We start from the raw sequence: 17,440 nt of genomic DNA on the forward strand, positions 1-17,440 counted from the left end.
ACAAACGGAAGAAGAGCAAGATTCCAACAATTTTACAAGAATTTACTTAACAATTTATTCAATTAAACAAAAACATTTTTAATACAAATTATTTTTCATTAATTTCATAATTATTTGTTTAACACCGAAATCATCAATATTATATTTTTTTCATTTCTTCATCAATCATATTCATAATTAATCTATTAATTTTATACCAAATTTTCCGAAGATCTTGGTACATAAATTAAATTTTTGAAGGTCAGTGCATAAATTCATTATAAAAAAAAACTTTTAAGGAAATGCAATCCCAAAAATCTACAGAAATATATAATTAAGTTGATAAAATAGGAGCAAGTGCTTGCCAAGAGCAAGAATTACGCCCATATAGAGCTACAATACGATGTAAAGACCATGTGGACAGGCATAGAGGGAGATATCATGGAGAGATAGTGGAAAAAAGGCGGGAAACCTCTGCGATTGCGGAACAAATTCAACCGTGATCCAATAACACGCGCAGAGGTATTTCCCGAAAAATTGCAATTTATGCCACATATTTAAAATTGATCATATATGATTATTACTGTTGGTTTTTTTTTTAAATTCGTTCGAGATATATATTTCTTGGACCTGTGTGCCTTTGTTGTCGCGGGCACGGGGTCAAAGTTGTCTCGACATTCATACTCCCATATGGGCGAGATTCCAGAGCACACCAAAAGTCTCTTTGACGAGAAGAGAGAAAAACTAATATTAGATTGAGGAGAAATATGTGAGATAAAGTCATTTTTGGGAGAAGTACACACGCGGCGTATTTTTTTGCTGCTGCTTCTACCATGCTATAGGTGTAATTGTCTGCACGTGAGAAAGTACCGTGTGCTTGAAGGTGAAGTTAGTAAATATTTCACAAATTGATCGGAAAATGAGGCGATTGAAATGTCCTTTCCGCCATGGACGGATTATAAATTTTTTTTTGCACATAGTCGCAGAGATCTAACAATGAAGATATTCTCTACATTGAGAAAGTGAACGACGGAGAGACTTATGTACTTCGAATAGGTCACAAAAGGTAGCAAATTACATCCATTGTTACATTTTAAATTATATAGGTATGCGCTATTATGTCCCTAATACGGCGTGCCCCCCAAGTTTAATTTCTAAATATGTGCCAAAACACGACACTCTCCTGGGGTAAAAGTCAGTTAAGTCAGTTAGCTTTTTCCGCAAAGGCTAATACGGATAAATTGCGTGCATACATAAGAATTGGCAATTTGCAAAAAGGAGACACTTGCAGAAAATTGTGGAGCTTTGTGCAAAGAAAATGAATCATTTCATCGGAAAGAGATCAATGCGGAGAAATATGCGTGACTCTCATTACAAAGTTATTGTTTGGCGAATTATTGGTATATGTAAGTGGAAACTATAATACCTACATTTTCTAAATAGTTCTTTTGCATAATATATTAAATGCTATTTGTGTGTTAAAAGTGCTATAATTGGTGTTACTGTATTACCTCCTTATGGGTCATCGCATTGTCTCGATTGCGAAATTATATTTAAATTGAGTATCATATTATGTGTACAATTGAATTGATTGAATTCATTTTTACGTAAAGGTCAATGATGTTTTTTTTTTAAATAATATCGTATCGATCAACAACGTTTACAAAATTTTCTTAATAATTATATTTAATTTTCAAAGAGTCTTGAAGAGATTTAGACAGCGAACGTTTCGACTTTATTGACATCTTCAAACTTTTATATTTAAAAAAAATTTCTCATAAAAATTTTGTGTAGAAAATTCTCATAAGAAGGGACAGGGAAACGGTTAATTTTGTAAAGGGATTTTTTAAAGAATAAGGAATGGTTATTGAGGCTTTCTCCCTTCCACTGAAATCAGTTGAAGAAAAAAGCCAGAAAAAATTGCCAAAAATTCGGATTGAATCTTATCTCTAAAAATTTCTCAACAATTTGGCAAAAAAGTGAAAATTTTGATACTTAAAGTAACTACATTGTTGGCACATTTGATGGTAAAAATAAAATTCACATGTGTTGCAAAAATGACAATAAATAGCCAATATAACTTTGGAATTTTTTTTTTTTGACTTGTTCTCATCAATTTTTATGTTGGTTTTTTGCCCAACAAAAATGTTGGTGGACCTTCAAGAGATTTTACATTGAAAATTACATTTCATTTGCCACCCAAAACATTGTCTTTTTCAAAGAAATCAGACTCTTCTTGCGCAAAATTTCGTACACCATCACGTGGTGTTTTGCAGCATAATGAGTATTTTCACGTTTGATATATTCAATATTATTCCACCTCTTTTCATTCTCTCTTTATGCCGTGAATTCCCATCAGAAGCGTCCCTCTTTTCGGTATTTTTTTATTGAAATTGTGGGAAAAATTGTTGGAAAAGTTCACACATTTATTAAATGGCTCTTTGTAGATGCTGGGTAGTTTGTCCTCAACCACTCTTTTCATCTTCGTGCGCGCGCGAGTTTTTTTTCTACTTCTTTTTGTGGTCGTGCATGAGAGAAAGAGTGCAAAATGGAGGGAAAAATAATTAAAGAAGAAGAAATTGATTATTTGCAAGACAAATTGCAAAATTGCAAACCTACAAATCTCTTTCTTTTTTTTTCTCTTCATTATTGGGCTCTTTGGAAGAGAAAAAAAAATAAAAAAGAACTTGATGATGAAAATTAAAGAAGTTTTAGAGATCATTTAAGTCATCAATAAATTGGTAAAATATTGTGCCTTATTTGTGTGATTTGTGTGACTCCTGCTGAGAACGGGGAATGGTAGAAAGAACACGTGTTGTGAGATTATTTTGCAAAATCGCATCGCAATGTGAATCACGAATTCATCATCTTGTTCGTGTCACTCATATGACTTTTCAATCACCCCATTATATTATTATATTGTCCAAACAAGCCATTCTTCTCACATACATAAATACATAAATATGTATGTATGAGGTATGTAAATGTCTCTAAATTTTGTGATTTTATATCGCACATAAAGATCTCAGGTTTATAATGTTTATTAACTCATTTATAACCGTGAATGTGAGCTTAAACTCCGCGGAATAACCGCATTGAAGACAGTGCACTACTTTTTATTCATCTGTTAGGTACCAGCACCGGTGATTGTGCAAAACTCCAAGAAGATCACGATTTAAATTATGTGAAATTGTGTTAGAAAAAAAAAGAGGCGCATGCAGTTATTGACCAATATCGATCAACAATGAATCTCATTTTCTTCTCTCTCTCTCTTTTCTTTTCACCCACAACACCTTATATTATACAATTTATTCGCAAGTTTGCAATCCACGTGCGATTGATAGCGCAAAGGTGCAATGAAAATGGACAATTCCTCCCCGTGTGAAGGAAGCTAAATTAATTTGTTTGGTGTGAGACGCTGCTTGAAGGAAATGCGATTAAAGAGCTGCTTGAGGTTTATTGGAAGTGGCTGCAGCACTTTTGACGCTATCGCATTCATCCATAACACACCAAATGGTCTTAAATTATGGTCATGCTTACCCGTACATGCCGTTCAAGAATCCTACATCGTGTAAATGAATTTAAAATGAATGAACTAATAAATATTTTCCCTAGTTAAATAACATTCTGCATAAAGTCCTTTTCCCTCTACATATTAGATTTTTTTTTCACAATTTAAACACATTTATTGTTGAATGTGTGTGCTGTGGAGGAACTTTTTCGGAAAAGGAACGTCCATCGACTTTGAGTTCTTTAAAGGGGAAAATTTTAACAACTGAAAAATTCAATTTTTCCCCAATTTTTGCAGAATATTTCGAACTTGAGCTACCAAAAATAATTTTTGGAATTGTCCCTTTAACTCCTTCCGCCGCAGTTTCCGGGTAGTGTCCTGCTGCGACAATTTCTCGTGCAATCATCATGGTGCAATGCACAAGATGAAAGCCAATATTTTTAATGCGATACTGTGGTAGTGTTGCAATGTAAACAATTTCAAAGACGTGATCTGTGTCAAACATATTGTTCAGATCATATTGTTTATCCTTTGAAATGCGAAAATTCAGTAATTTCCTCACAATTTCCGTTTTACATCCATCGCGGAAGGTTTCATAGAAAGTCCGTTGTCCAGGTGCGGGGCGTGATTGGATTTTGTTGAGGCAGTACGCAATAATCTCCATTGAGGGTAAATGTCGGGCAATTAGTGATAAACCATCGTGTAAAACAGCATGAATTAAACCTTCGTACTCCTGCCGAGCTTGCGCAGCTTCCGGTGTATTCATCTCAAAGGCAACAAATGTATTTGCATCCTTCATGTAGCCTTCCCTCAAAACATGTAGGACACCCTCAAGATCAGTTCGTGGGTTGTACAGTTGAATGGCAATTTCACCTTAAAAATAATAAAAATTATTTTTTTTTCAAGCGGATTATTATCACTCCTTAACGCACCATTGTTGATAATTTTAAAGACTCTTTTGTGTGACATCGCGAAAAATAATTCTTATCTTATTTACTATTTAATTAATTAAGTATTTGAAAGAGAAAGTCCACTCAGAAGGAAGATACTTGCTAGACTAAAATTATCCGCAATTTTATATGTAGCCTCTATCTCCAGCAAGTTAAAGAAAATTTTTTTTATTTAATTGTAATAATTGGTATTCTACATACATACTTAAGTCAAAGTCATTGGGAAACAAGATTGCTTAACCTTTTGTACGCTGTGAACAAAACAGATTTTTTTCGGAAATTAAACAAACAAACAAACATAATTAGTAAACAAAATACGAGGACTCAGTTTACGACCTTTAGCAGTTTCTTGAACAATTTTTACGACGTTTTGAAGGTTTTATTTCTTCTTCATCAGGCATCAAAGGCCTAATTATCCGTCTGATATATTAAATTTGCTGATAAATTAAATTACAACGCATAACATTCCTCATGCTATGGAATATCGATATATTAATAGCATTAAGGTCTAAGCTTTACCATTGGCCTTATTTTATGAATGTATAATTACGCTTATCAATGATGTTTTTGTTTACAAGTGGAATTAAGAGATACTAGCGTGTTCTATGGAATTTTGTACCTCTTTTTTTGCACTCTTAATGAGTATAACTATTTGTTTTATCTTTATTACATGTAAACTACTTAAAAATATTAATTGATACCCTTTAACCTCAGGGCTAAAATAAAGTAAAAAAATGGAATTAATCATACTTATTTATTTAAGGTAATAAAAGAAAATTTATTCACAAACAACTTTAAAAAAAAATTATACATTGAAACAAAGATAATCTTAATATAAAAACTTTATATGATGAATTGAAAATAACTTGAATTTCATTCAAATATCTAAATAGGATTTTATTAGGAGATTTTCAATATTGAAGAATAATCCTTTTAGCACTCTTGCATGGATTATGTGCTGTTCTCAGTGTGAAAGAGAATTCTGGCGTGCGCTTAAAATTGGTGGAGTTACTTCATCTCCTGCAAGCGATTAATCTGGTGCACGCGCGCCAACCACAATGATTAAAATTCATTGTGACGCTGCAATTTCACGAGAATGTAAAATATAACGTGATTAGGTGATAAATTACTTCTTAAATATTTCAATTTATCTCCTCCGCGATATAAATGCCTTTTCGCACTACAATTGGATCGTATACGGTACTGCTGTGCAATGCAGGGGCGCCAGTTGGTGTTGTTGTTCCTTATCAATAATGCCTCTTTAAGCTTTACAATTTATTTATTTGCAATTTACATCCAATGAATATTTTCGCAAAAGTTATCTTTATCGTTTTTTTTTTAATTTTATTTTCTTTTCAGACTTTTGCTGGGCTCTTTGTGCGATAAGATGGAAATTTTGGGTTTTGATCACAAAATATGGGAATTTTTGTTGTTGATCCAGGATTTTTTCTTCTTCTGTACAATCTCATACAACAAGTATCCTACATACAATATGAAATTATACATTTGGAAGTTAATCCCTCTAATGGCCACAATGAAGGCAGACAACAAGAGTTTATACGTGCACGCGGTAAGTTCTCAAGTTAACATGCAAAAGCAATACAATATTATATGCATTTTTCCACCTACAGTGTATATGTTATGCTGAACATATAATACCCATTATTTACCACTTAATCATATACATACATATAATACAACACTCTAATATTATGCAAAAAGTCAGACACAAATCCAGCAGTTCATTGCCAAAAGAATGCGCTTAAACAGATTAAATTGCATAAAACATTATGCTCTTTCCCGCGCGCCCGCGTGAAGAGATCAAATCAGTTTGTATTGAATTTTTTTTTGTGCTTAGAAAGTGGGAATTAAGACTTTTTTTATGATTGTCTTTGAGCATTTATATTTATGTCAGTTTTATGATAGAATATAAGAAGTTTAATTTAGAAACTAAGAGGCAAGACTTTTAAGAGATGATCTTGAGAAAAAATTCCTTTAATAGCAAAGATTTCTAAAGGAAAGGGCAAAGATAATTTAATTATTTTTTTTTAATAGAAATAATGCCCAAATGCAAGAACTTTTTCCTTGTCAAACAGTTGCATTTAATCATATTTTATTCTTCATTATGAAACACAAATCTTAGCTATGTACATACGTATACTTATTTAGTAGGTATACGTATTTTACTTTCAATTGAAATCACCTTGTCTCACTGAGAGAGCAGTGCGGGGTAAATTGATAGATTGGGGAAAGATCACTCTTATTATAATGTCTTCAAATAGCAAACAACAATAACAATAATGATCAACACAATTGATTTCTTTGGAGGTACTTATAAAGAGGTGCTTGAAAATTGAAAATAGTTCAGAGTTGGTGATCTCACACATAAGTTGATCACATATGCTACATGTTTCCCTCTGTATCACCTCAAATTGCGCCAATTGTTGCTCAATAAACACCTCCACACTTTAGAGTACCTACCTTTTATTATATCTCTGCTTTTGTACAGCCATAATATAATCAATTGATATAGCAGACGGTTGCCAATTTGCAGAAAAAGGAAAAAAGACACTTTAAGAGATTCGAGAGCAATTCAAGGAATTTGCCATATGACACAGGGATTTCGTCTCCCCCACTGCATGTCTACAACCACACACCGTGTAATTAATAATAGGTCAAGCAAGAAGTACTAATTTGCACCTCAACGTGCCTACAATTCAACTCTGATGTACATAAAGTCTTCAAGTTCTCCGCCAGAAGAGACTTTAATAAACAATTACCTCCAGCTCTAGTTTTTTTTTCTCTTTTAAACTTCCCATTAAATACCCCAAGAAAGGAAAACAAATATGGACCACAAAAGGTCTGCGCACGCAAATACATTAACATCGTGACTTTGTATTACTCATACCACCATCATTAAAAGCATCAAACAAATTGGAGGTATGCGACAGAATAATGATTCACCTATTTATCAAATAATATGGAAGTTCTTTTTTTTTTCAATAAATGGGAATTGAATGCTGAGGACGATGGTTTATATATCAACCACAATCAATCAATAAAACATTACGTATATAGGTAGCTTAGTATTTAATGTATTTCTATGTATGTAGAAAAATAATAATAGCGGAAATTAATTTCCAAAGTAATTTATTTTAATGCTATTATTTTCTGATTTTTTTTTCCAAAATGAACTCTTTTATGAAGTGTTCTAATAACTTAATAAACTTTGCAAATATTTCTCTTGCAAAATTTATTTTATTACTTTTTTGCTGTTTTATGATATATTTACTTCAATGCAGGCGAAGAATGTGCTTTTAGGGAGAGAAGCTTGAGATTTGATTGATTAGTTCTGGTTAGTGCACTAGTTTTTCGCACCTTTAGTTGAAGAATTTGCATGACCAAATGCATTGATTTTCAACAAAAGCCATATCCAGTTGGTATTTTGCAAGTTTCTAACAATTGCATACAGTACAAGAGAATTCTCCGCACATATAGAAATTTTGGTCACATTCCACAATATTGTGAGATTCACTTTTATCAGGGGAATAAACTATACCTAACCTGAACTATTTAGGCGAATTTACGTGAGGATGTCGCATGCAAATTGCACATAAATAAAATTCATATATGCTAAAATAATAATCTTGATTTTTATTCAACCACGAGCAGACACGATGTGCTTCCGCTCTGTGGTGCACTTCTTCCAGCTATATACATACCTGTACATCTATATGTAGATTGTAGGTATATTTTTATTTGTAAATATGTGTTATAATATATATATATATATTAAAGTAGAATGAGAGCTTTGAATTCGCGCGCGCGAGGAGCTTGATGGAGAAAGAGAAAGAAAGAAAGAATAAAAAAAGATCTAGCAACGGTTGCGATGAGCTTTCGTTAGTCACGCAAAGGAATAATAACTAATTATCATAATAAGACAGAGATAAAAAGCTTTTTTGCATAGTTTGGCTCTCTATTCACCAATATGCAGCTTATTTACCTCGTACAAACTTTTCTCGTGACCAAGACACCCCGAAAAAAAAATAAAACCTTCAGCGGATGTGCTTGCCTTATAAAAGGAATCCAACTTCATACCTCCGGCTCTTAGTTTGTGTAGTTCGTCCGGGGATGTAGGAAGTGCTGTTCTAGCTCTATTATTGGAATTTAATTTATTAAAAAAAAAAAACAAAGTTGTTGGATTGTTGAGGATTTTTTTGTTGCAAAATATAAGATGAGAACCGGAAGTGCTAGTAGAAATTCTCCACCACTTGGATTTCTTAAGACATCCCCCAAGAACGGTTCAAGCTACAAACCCTCAAGGATCCTCTCGAGTTTGGGAATACTCGATAAGGATACAATTACGGGGAAGAATCGTCGTAAATCGAGGCAAGATTAATTAATTTATTTATTTGTTTCAAAGCAATTTTCCTCAAAGAAAATTTCAAAAATTTTCACTTTACAAAAAAGAAAGAAAGAAGTTTCTTGTACGTACCCCTCCCATTATTTCACTATTTGTTCGTTTGAGAAGCAAATTTGGTGACCTAAATTGCTCTGTGAAAAAAGAAAAGAAATTCTGTGTGATCAATAATTCATAATAAATATTTTGTATATTTATTATATTTATGTAGGTACATACAAACACACATAATTTTTTATGCTTCTTCGTGATTCCTAAAAAAAAGCACGAAGATTGTAATCCATAAGAAAATTTGAGCAAATACAATTTGATTTCTATATTTAGAATAAGATTAATTAATTTATCCAAAATACCAACAAATAAATCAATAGCTTTTTTTTCTTTGCTTTTTTCTAGCAAAATATTTTATTAACCAAAGAAAATTAAACGCTGTTGTTAGTAGAAATTGTTAAACTTTTACATGACATGCAAAAGAAAACTTTTCCCATTTTCGCAAAAGAAATTCAAGGGGAATTCAAGTTAATTTGCACTATAGGTATGTTTTTGAACTTTTATATGTACATATGTATGCTTTATTCTATTGATGAAACTTTACACTCAGAGAATCTTAAAAAATAGTTTTTTTTTTTTGAGATTTCAAAACAAGAATGGAAAAATGCATAAATTTAAAGATAAGGTTCTTCCTCTTATTCTAAAGGGGTATTTATCTAAACAAAAATATTCCGATCTTCGAAAATATTCGTAAGATTCACTAACCTTTTAGTTTAAAATTCTACTAAAGAGGCTCAGAAGCAAAAGTCTAAAATGTATTAGAATAAAGCCTTAAGTATTAAATTCAAACTCGAAAGGACTAAATTCAAGCAGTATAAAAGTTATTTGGTTTTGCTTAGCAAGGAATAATGAAAATATTCCGCAAAACTCTTTATAAATTCTTCAAGAAAAAAAAAATCTTTAATACAAAATATATCAACATACTTAATATACAATGAACTACATTTTTGCCATTTCTTCCAAAGAATTTGCATGGGAAGAAAAGAATTTTTCTCCACAGAAAAATTCATAAAATTCTATTTGGCTTTAACAAAAATAAATAAATCGCGTGGATATTGAAATTTGCAAATTTTTTATCATCCCCTATCACGCTATAGATATTTATTCTTAGAAAGTATATAGCTTTTAACATATAATAAGTTTATTATATAATATTTTATGTATTTAAGCGTGAATCAGAAGGGGCACATAAAAATGAGATATTTATGTATACAATTTAAAGGGACAGAGGGTTGATTTTTTTATTCTTTCGTGGTTGTGGTGTCTCACTGTGGATGACGTTGAAGAGCATTGGAGCGTGAATTTTCTCCCCTATATTCCTGGCCATGGGGGAATTCCTCGTACAGTGTGTCACTCATACTATGAGTCCTAAATTTCGAATTTCCATGACAACTAATAAACTTCGTTTGGGAGACTTTTAAATGCGCGATTTTGTGTCCAGGAAGTTGTAGAGCACCTTTCTGGCAGTCCAATTTACAATTTTCCCCGAAATAGACCTCTTGGAGGATCCTCCGTTTGGGAAAATATTAATTTTTTTGGGGAATTATTCTTTAATAGGAAGAATTGCAGGGATGCATGAAGAGGAAGTTGTGAGTGGGTGAAAGTGAGGAAAAGAAGTTTTTTTTTGTTGACGAATAGTTGTTTTTTGGGGGGTGGATAGAAATCATAGAAATCAATAAATTGTACAATTTATTATTGTTAAAAAAAAAAGTAATTTTCTGTGTGTGTCCCATCCTCATTTAATTTGTGCAATACAGGAAGGGTGGTGGTGGCTTATCGCCCAAAATGACCGATTCTGTGTACAAGAAGCGTGGTGTTGATTTCACGGATTTCGCCTACAGGGAAGCCGTGAATAGGCTAAAGTATCTCCTAGCTGAATCCTACACACCCACCAAGATGCCGCAATATCATCATCGTGTTGGCAATGATTCTGCCGATGATACGGATTACCAATCAAGCACTGAACGTCCGGTACTCTCTGAAATTTCCAAATACTTCCCCCAATCGTCCGCATTGACGCACTTTAATACAAAACGCATGATGAATGAGTACCCCCAGGGGGGTACAACGAAGGAGAACTTCCCGTTGGGGTTGAAGCCCGCCTATTCAACGAGTAGCCTTCAACAATCGGAAATAGCACAGTTCACTGACGTCACCAATCCACCACCCCCGCAAGAGCTAATGAATTTCATTGAGCGCCAAGAGAGCTATATTGAGCAATTGGAGAAGGAATCCCAATTTTGCCGGGAAGAATTGGCTAATCTATTGTCCAAAGTTAAGAATGTCATTACGGAGAATGAAACACTGACGGATCAGGCAAAAGTTGGGCTAACACGGACCTTCTTCAGTAATTTGGATTCATCTGAGAGTGATGGGGAACACGGAGAGGGTGGTAAGGGGCTTCAAATGAAGTACAGACAACCGAAGAATCTTTCTTTTGGCCCAAATATTGTCTTTGAGTCGAGAATAAGTGAATTGGAGGCACAACTAGCTCAATCAGCTATTGATTTTAAGCGTCTCACCGAAGAGAATGAGAGTAATAAAAGGAAAATTGCCCTGGGAGTTGCAGACACGGGATCAGCCGATATCTACAGGAAGCAAATTGATGATTTGCAAAAGTAAGATAAAATGAGGGAATTATTTATTTAAAGTTCCTTAACAAATTTTCTTCTTTTATTTTTTTGTTCTTCTTCTGTGTGTACTTTGGCACAGAGATAAGGCCATGCAAGAGGAAACAATTCGAAAGCTTCAAATGCATATTAATGAAATGAAGGAAGCAGATTCCTTTTCAAAGGGACAACGTGCGCGGGATTTCACGGAGCAGGTTGCCTTTGAGCGAGCTCAAGCGGAGATTGAGATAAGACGCCTCAAGGATGAACTTGAGAGGCAACATGAGCGTGTACGTGAAATTCAAAATGAGATGGCGAGAAGAATTTCCGATGAGCGCACCAATGCAGAGCGACGCTACAACTACCAAGTTGATCAATTGGGTGGAGATCTAACGTCACAATGGGAGACAGCATCAAAGCTCCAGCTGGAGTTGGAGCGTCAGAAACGCATGGAGACAGACTGCAAGAGGGATCTAATGCAGAAAAATGTGCAAATTGACGAGTTAAAAGCGGAGATTAAGAATAAAACGGCTGCGTGGCTATCGGATGTGGCGCAAATGAATGCGGAAAAGCAGAGTCTCGAGCAGGAAATTACATCATTGCGAATGCAACTTGAACGAGCAGAGAGGCAGGGTAAGGTGGAGACGTCGCGCCTCAATGCAGAAGTCAATTCACTGCGTCAGCGTCTCGATCGATCGGACGGCGACCTCTTGCACGCTCGCCGTGAGAATCTCCGGCTGTCGGATCAAATTTCAGCATTGGAGAAAGAGGTAAAATAGGGGGGCAACTACCCAGAGCTCTAAATTAAAACAAGCAAAAATTACTCATTAACCATTTTGCACAATGTCTCGGTTTATGACCTCCAATTTGCAACACCTTCACTCATACCCTTCTTCTTCTACCTACATACATTACCTGCAGATTGCACTTGGAGAAATTGCACGAGAACCACGACCGAAGGAAATGTCGAAAATTATCACGGATATGGAAGCGAAGCATGGTAAGTTTAGTTCCTCTTCCCTATCCCTCATTGTATTTGCAAAAGTATATTAAAATGGTAAATGGGATGAGAATTAATAATGGGAATTAATTGTATTATGTTTATGGGGTCGATTCTGTGAAAAATCTTTTTTCTTTTAAATTGATTTGTTGTTACAGGAAATAGAAAGATCTTTAAAGAGTAATGAAAAATTAAATTTTCCCTTAAAAATAGGATTAAAGAAACAAATTGCCAAAATCTTTTAAAATTCGTCATAGAATAACAAGAAATCTTTTAACTAAAGAAAATTGTAAGAAGGGAAAAGATTTTTAATAGAATCGGCCCCAGATTTTTTTAATTTTTAAAGAAGTTAGTAGTACAATGCTTGATTAATATATTTCAACGATCAGAATGTGAATAATAATTTTTAATAAATTAATAAGAACAATTTGGGATTTTATCAAGACAAAACTAATATAATAATCACACTGCAGAAGTAATAATTATTTTTTATTTATTTTTTAATACCTCAATGTCTCTAAATGTGTTTATTTATGCAATAATATTTGTTTTTTTTTTAATTATAATAAGTTCTATTGTAATAGGAGCTTTTATTGAAGATTTTTGTTTAAAAGAAGTATAAAGGTTTTATTTTCTTTTTATAATTATAAGTTTATCCATGAGCTTCTTCTGCTTAAAAAAAAACCATTGCGGATTATTGCAGAAAAACAAAAATAGTTAATTGCAACAAAAAAAAAAAACAAGGAAAGGCAATAATTTCAAAATTAAAAAGAAATATTTTTTCTTCTTCTCTTTTCCCCAAATCGTTGCTTTCCAGCAAACACCGTCTCCGAACTGGAAGGAATGATTCATGATCAGAGACAGCTCATGGAAAAACTGACTTCCGAGTGCAAAACTTTAACACAAAAATTAGAGGACACTTCATTGAAACATAAGTAACATTTTTTTCAATTTCTCATTTTTATTAAATTTTTTAAAGGCTTTTTTTCTTTTATACTTTTCAAAAAAAAACTTTCTTTGAAGATGAAATGACATTTTTTTTAAAGATTTTTTTTCTTTGTTTGCAATGAGTTGTGTTGTATGTTACGTACAATAGTGCATGGCGATGGTGGTGAATCTAATTCTTGGTTTTTGGTTTGCCTCCTCTCCTGTATTATAGGGCAACAGTGGCAGCCAAAAAGCGAGTCAGATTTTTGCAATTTGATACCAATGGCCCAACGGATGTCTGGCCCGTTGTTAAGCGAAGAACAACGGCAAGAAATGCATGTAGATCATCCAAATGGATACCATCGGAGGCATACTGATAAGTTAACATGTGCACCAACAACCTCCTCCGCAAATGACTCTCGACCCTTGGCACTGTCATCAACGTGCCAAGGGCTTGTTCGAGACGTTAATGGAGAAAATGTGGAGGCAATTGCAACCAATAAAACACCCCTTAAGGTTGATGTGAGCATTAAAGTTGTACCAAAACCAAAAACCAAGAAGATTCGACCATCGAAAGATTAACCCAAAAAAAGAGAATGAGTAGTTAGTTCTTTTTTAAACTTATTCTTGTTAAATTTATTTTGTTGTGTAGATTTAACAATTTATTTGTATTTGATTGGTTAAGTTTTTTTTCTGTGTAGTTTCTTTTAGTTGTTGGATTTCTTTTTCTCAAATTAATTTTTCTTTCTTTTATTCTCTTTTTTATGTAATTTATTTATTATGTGAAAATACAAAAAAAAAATCTCACAGAAATGACACACAAATCTTGAGACAGACAAACAGAGAATTGATGGAGAGACTGAGACAAATATGGACGAGCTATAAGGACATTAATCCACTCTATAGGAATGGAAAGGGCCTTAATAAAAGCTCAAGTAGTGATTCAGAGACACACAATCACACTGATAAAAAGGTACATAAAGAAGCTCTTTTAACATCCTTCTTTGTGTGTGTTTTTTTCTCTTTTTTCCTTTTTCAGGGAGGAAATATCAGCTCTACACTCAAATGTAGAATATCTAACCACAAGAATTATGCATAAAGATAGCAATTTTAGCAATAATCCTTCTAATACTGATCACATTGTCAATCCCACCGATGAAATCTTTACTAAAGGTATTTAAGAGAAAGACCAAGAATGAAAAATTCTAATTTTTTCGGTGGAAATGCATGATTTAGTGAATCAATCATTATTTATCATTAAATATCATTTTAAATGAAAGTATAAATTGCAATAAATTCCGCAAGAACCGGAAGGCAATGAGCACTATATATATAAGAAGTAAATTTAACGACCGTGGTGTATGTTGAGGGTGTTTTTTCATCGGATGAGCGGTCAAAGGGGGAGGCAAGAAAACGCAACTTTTCTGCAATCAGCGACGCGTTTCGAATAATATATATTCATCTTCAGGCTTCTGCAAGTATGTCACATTTTTTGTCAAAAAAGGGAGGGGGATAATCTCTCCTTAATTTTCTACACATAATAAATTAATAAAAATTAACTTAAACTGCACAACAAAAATCTTATTAAAATAATAAGAGCCACAAAGACGAGGCAATTTCGCTGATGAGCCAAATCCATTGAAATCAATCGTTGGATTTGGCTCATCAGCGAAATTGCCTCGTCTTTGTGGCTCTTATTATTTTAATAAGATTTTTGTTGTGCAGTTTAAGTTAATTTTTATTAATTTATTATGTGTAGAAAATTAAGGAGAGATTATCCCCCTCCCTTTTTTGACAAAAAATGTGACATACTTGCAGAAGCCTGAAGATGAATATATATTATTCGAAACGCGTCGCTGATTGCAGAAAAGTTGCGTTTTCTTGCCTCCCCCTTTGACCGCTCATCCGATGAAAAAACACCCTCACTATATATATAATTCATCCTTGGGTTCTATTCTGTGACCAAGAAATTGTTTAATTTTTTTTTTAAATTTGGTCTAGAATCTCTGATTTAATTAATTTTTTTTGATTTTTTATCATATTTTTTTTTATTTCTAAATAATTAAATAAAAAGTATTATTGCTTAAGTTTTATTCAAATTTTATTTACCTATTAAGAAAAGAAAATAATGAATCAAAGCTTTTTTTTCTTTTGTAAGTTATCGGGTAAAGGTGAAGCGTAATTAAAATAAAAATATTTTATTTACAAAGTTTCTTTTCTGACCATTTTATAGGTAGAATTATTTGAATACAATTTGAATCATATCAGAATCTCATAGAACTTATCCTAGAAAACAGAAATTTGAGTAAGAAAAAAAATTAATTTCTTTGTAATTTTTAAAACAGCAGCATATGTGCAAGATGGAGGTAACATCCATGGGGGAGGAGGAAGTGGACTTGAATACACGGCAAGAGAGGAACCCACACCAGACGTCATTGTCTCCCCAACCGCCCACGACGATGCATCCCCAGAACGAAGCTACACCAAACAACAAGAATACACCGGAATCAGCGGTGGTGGTGAACCAATCAGCCGAAGAATGGAGTACAACACCTCACCGCCACGTGGAGATAAGTACATCAACAGCAGTGAGCGGGTGGAAGTGGAAAAGTCACGAGCAGATGAGCGAAAACTCCATCCAAATCTCTCACGTTCCGGAAGTCGACAGAGTGTACTGGAGGAGCGAGGAAGAAGTGAATTCAGGAGTTCATCCAATGGCGGGGAGTACAGCAGTGTATCCCGTGAGGGAAGTCGATCGCGAAGAGATGATGCGGCAACGCTTGAAGGAGGAAATGAAGAGAGAACTACAGGAGTGGAGTTGCAGCCGGAATACGATGGAGCAGGTGAATTGGGACAATTTGGCGGAGCGTCGACAGCAGTGGAGTACACCAGTGGGGGAGATTATACGGCAGCTGGAGGGGAAATCGCAGGAGATACTTTCGAGCCTCAGTACGATGCAACAACCTATGGGCAACAGGGTGGCTATGGGGAGCAGCAACAAGCACAGTATGAGCAGTACGATAGTCAGCAGTATGGGCAGCAAGGAGACTATGGGTATGGGGATCAGCAGTACCAGCAGGAATATGATCCCAATCAGTATGTCCAATACAGCGGAGAAGGTTACGACCAACAACAGCCCGTTGTTACTTATGCCGAATCATCCGTTGCCTATGGCATTGCCGATACCGTACCATCAGCAGCAGCATCAGCAGGTGTCCCCAGGGTCACCACCGAGGAAGCTATCAAACGACCAATTACCGGTGCGGCAGGAACAGGAGAAGTACAGCAAATCTATGCAGAATCGCCTAAGGGCACTACAAATGTGGGGAACACAGATTCCGGAAAACAACCAACAGGCAAATTACTGTCAGAACAGTTTACCCCGCCAGTTGCCCCCACTGTTGCAGCAACAAGAACCTCCGGGGGTAATGGTGCAAAATTCACAAAGCGATAGTCTCAGCAATTATCAACACAATATTCCCGATGATGGCTTCCGGATCAGTATTAGTAGTCCAAGTTTATTCGAATGCAGCACCTCAAGTTCTAGTCCAACACATTCACCCATTCCAACAGTGCAAGAGAGGTTGTAACATCAAACAGATTACCTATAAATTATATTGCAACAATCTCTGCACAAAAAAAATATATAATTGTACTTATATACCAATAAAATATGCTTTAAAAAAATTATTTTAGTGGTTTTCAGCATGAAAAATTGCGTAATATGGTTGAGTTCTGAGCTCCTAAAGTCTTCTTTGCTTAGTGGTAAAAGAATTTATAAAGATATCTACGTATAGTTAGAATGCTAAACATACCTGTACTATCCATTCCGGAAGATTAATTAGACTTCCAGATTTGCGATTATTTATCTATGAAATCAAAGAAGTTGCGCACTGAATCACAAAGTAATTGCTGCAACTTACAACTAGTTGCATGAAACTAATGCTTAGAAAATTAATTTTATCTGCTACTTATCTGAAAAAAGAAATTGCC

General features: G+C 34.3%; 2 protein-coding genes across 7 annotated transcripts; one reads left to right on the forward strand and one right to left on the reverse strand.

Annotated features, from left to right (window-relative positions):
* Positions 1 to 30: 30 nt before the first annotated feature.
* On the reverse strand, positions 31 to 4,549 carry LOC129795434 (uncharacterized). The gene is made up of 2 exons (XM_055836695.1): positions 4,423 to 4,549; positions 31 to 4,363 (listed from the first exon to the last, which is right to left on the reverse strand). Exons 1-2 carry the CDS (start codon positions 4,457 to 4,459, stop codon positions 3,648 to 3,650), a joined length of 753 nt encoding a protein of 250 aa, XP_055692670.1. The 5' UTR covers positions 4,460 to 4,549; the 3' UTR covers positions 31 to 3,647.
* A 1,285-nt stretch (positions 4,550 to 5,834) lies between these two features.
* Positions 5,835 to 17,137, forward strand: LOC129795435 (plectin). 6 transcript variants are annotated; one of them, XM_055836699.1, is made up of 7 exons: positions 5,835 to 6,010; positions 10,669 to 11,529; positions 11,624 to 12,290; positions 12,442 to 12,520; positions 13,338 to 13,455; positions 14,258 to 14,420; positions 15,793 to 17,137. In XM_055836699.1, the coding sequence occupies exons 2-7, from the start codon at positions 10,697 to 10,699 to the stop codon at positions 17,035 to 17,037; spliced, it is 3,105 nt and encodes a 1,034-aa protein (XP_055692674.1). In that variant the 5' UTR covers positions 5,835 to 6,010; positions 10,669 to 10,696; the 3' UTR covers positions 17,038 to 17,137. The 6 variants fall into 6 exon arrangements, with proteins under 6 accessions (XP_055692674.1, XP_055692675.1, XP_055692672.1 ...); XM_055836700.1 differs by having other exon boundaries at positions 10,753 to 11,529; XM_055836697.1 differs by lacking the exon at positions 5,835 to 6,010 and adding an exon at positions 8,524 to 8,829 and having other exon boundaries at positions 15,796 to 17,137.
* The last annotated feature ends 303 nt before the right edge of the window (positions 17,138 to 17,440 follow it).

This window comes from Lutzomyia longipalpis, chromosome 4 (genome assembly GCF_024334085.1).
Source record: "Lutzomyia longipalpis isolate SR_M1_2022 chromosome 4, ASM2433408v1".
NCBI classification, from domain to species: Eukaryota; Metazoa; Arthropoda; class Insecta; order Diptera; family Psychodidae; genus Lutzomyia; species Lutzomyia longipalpis.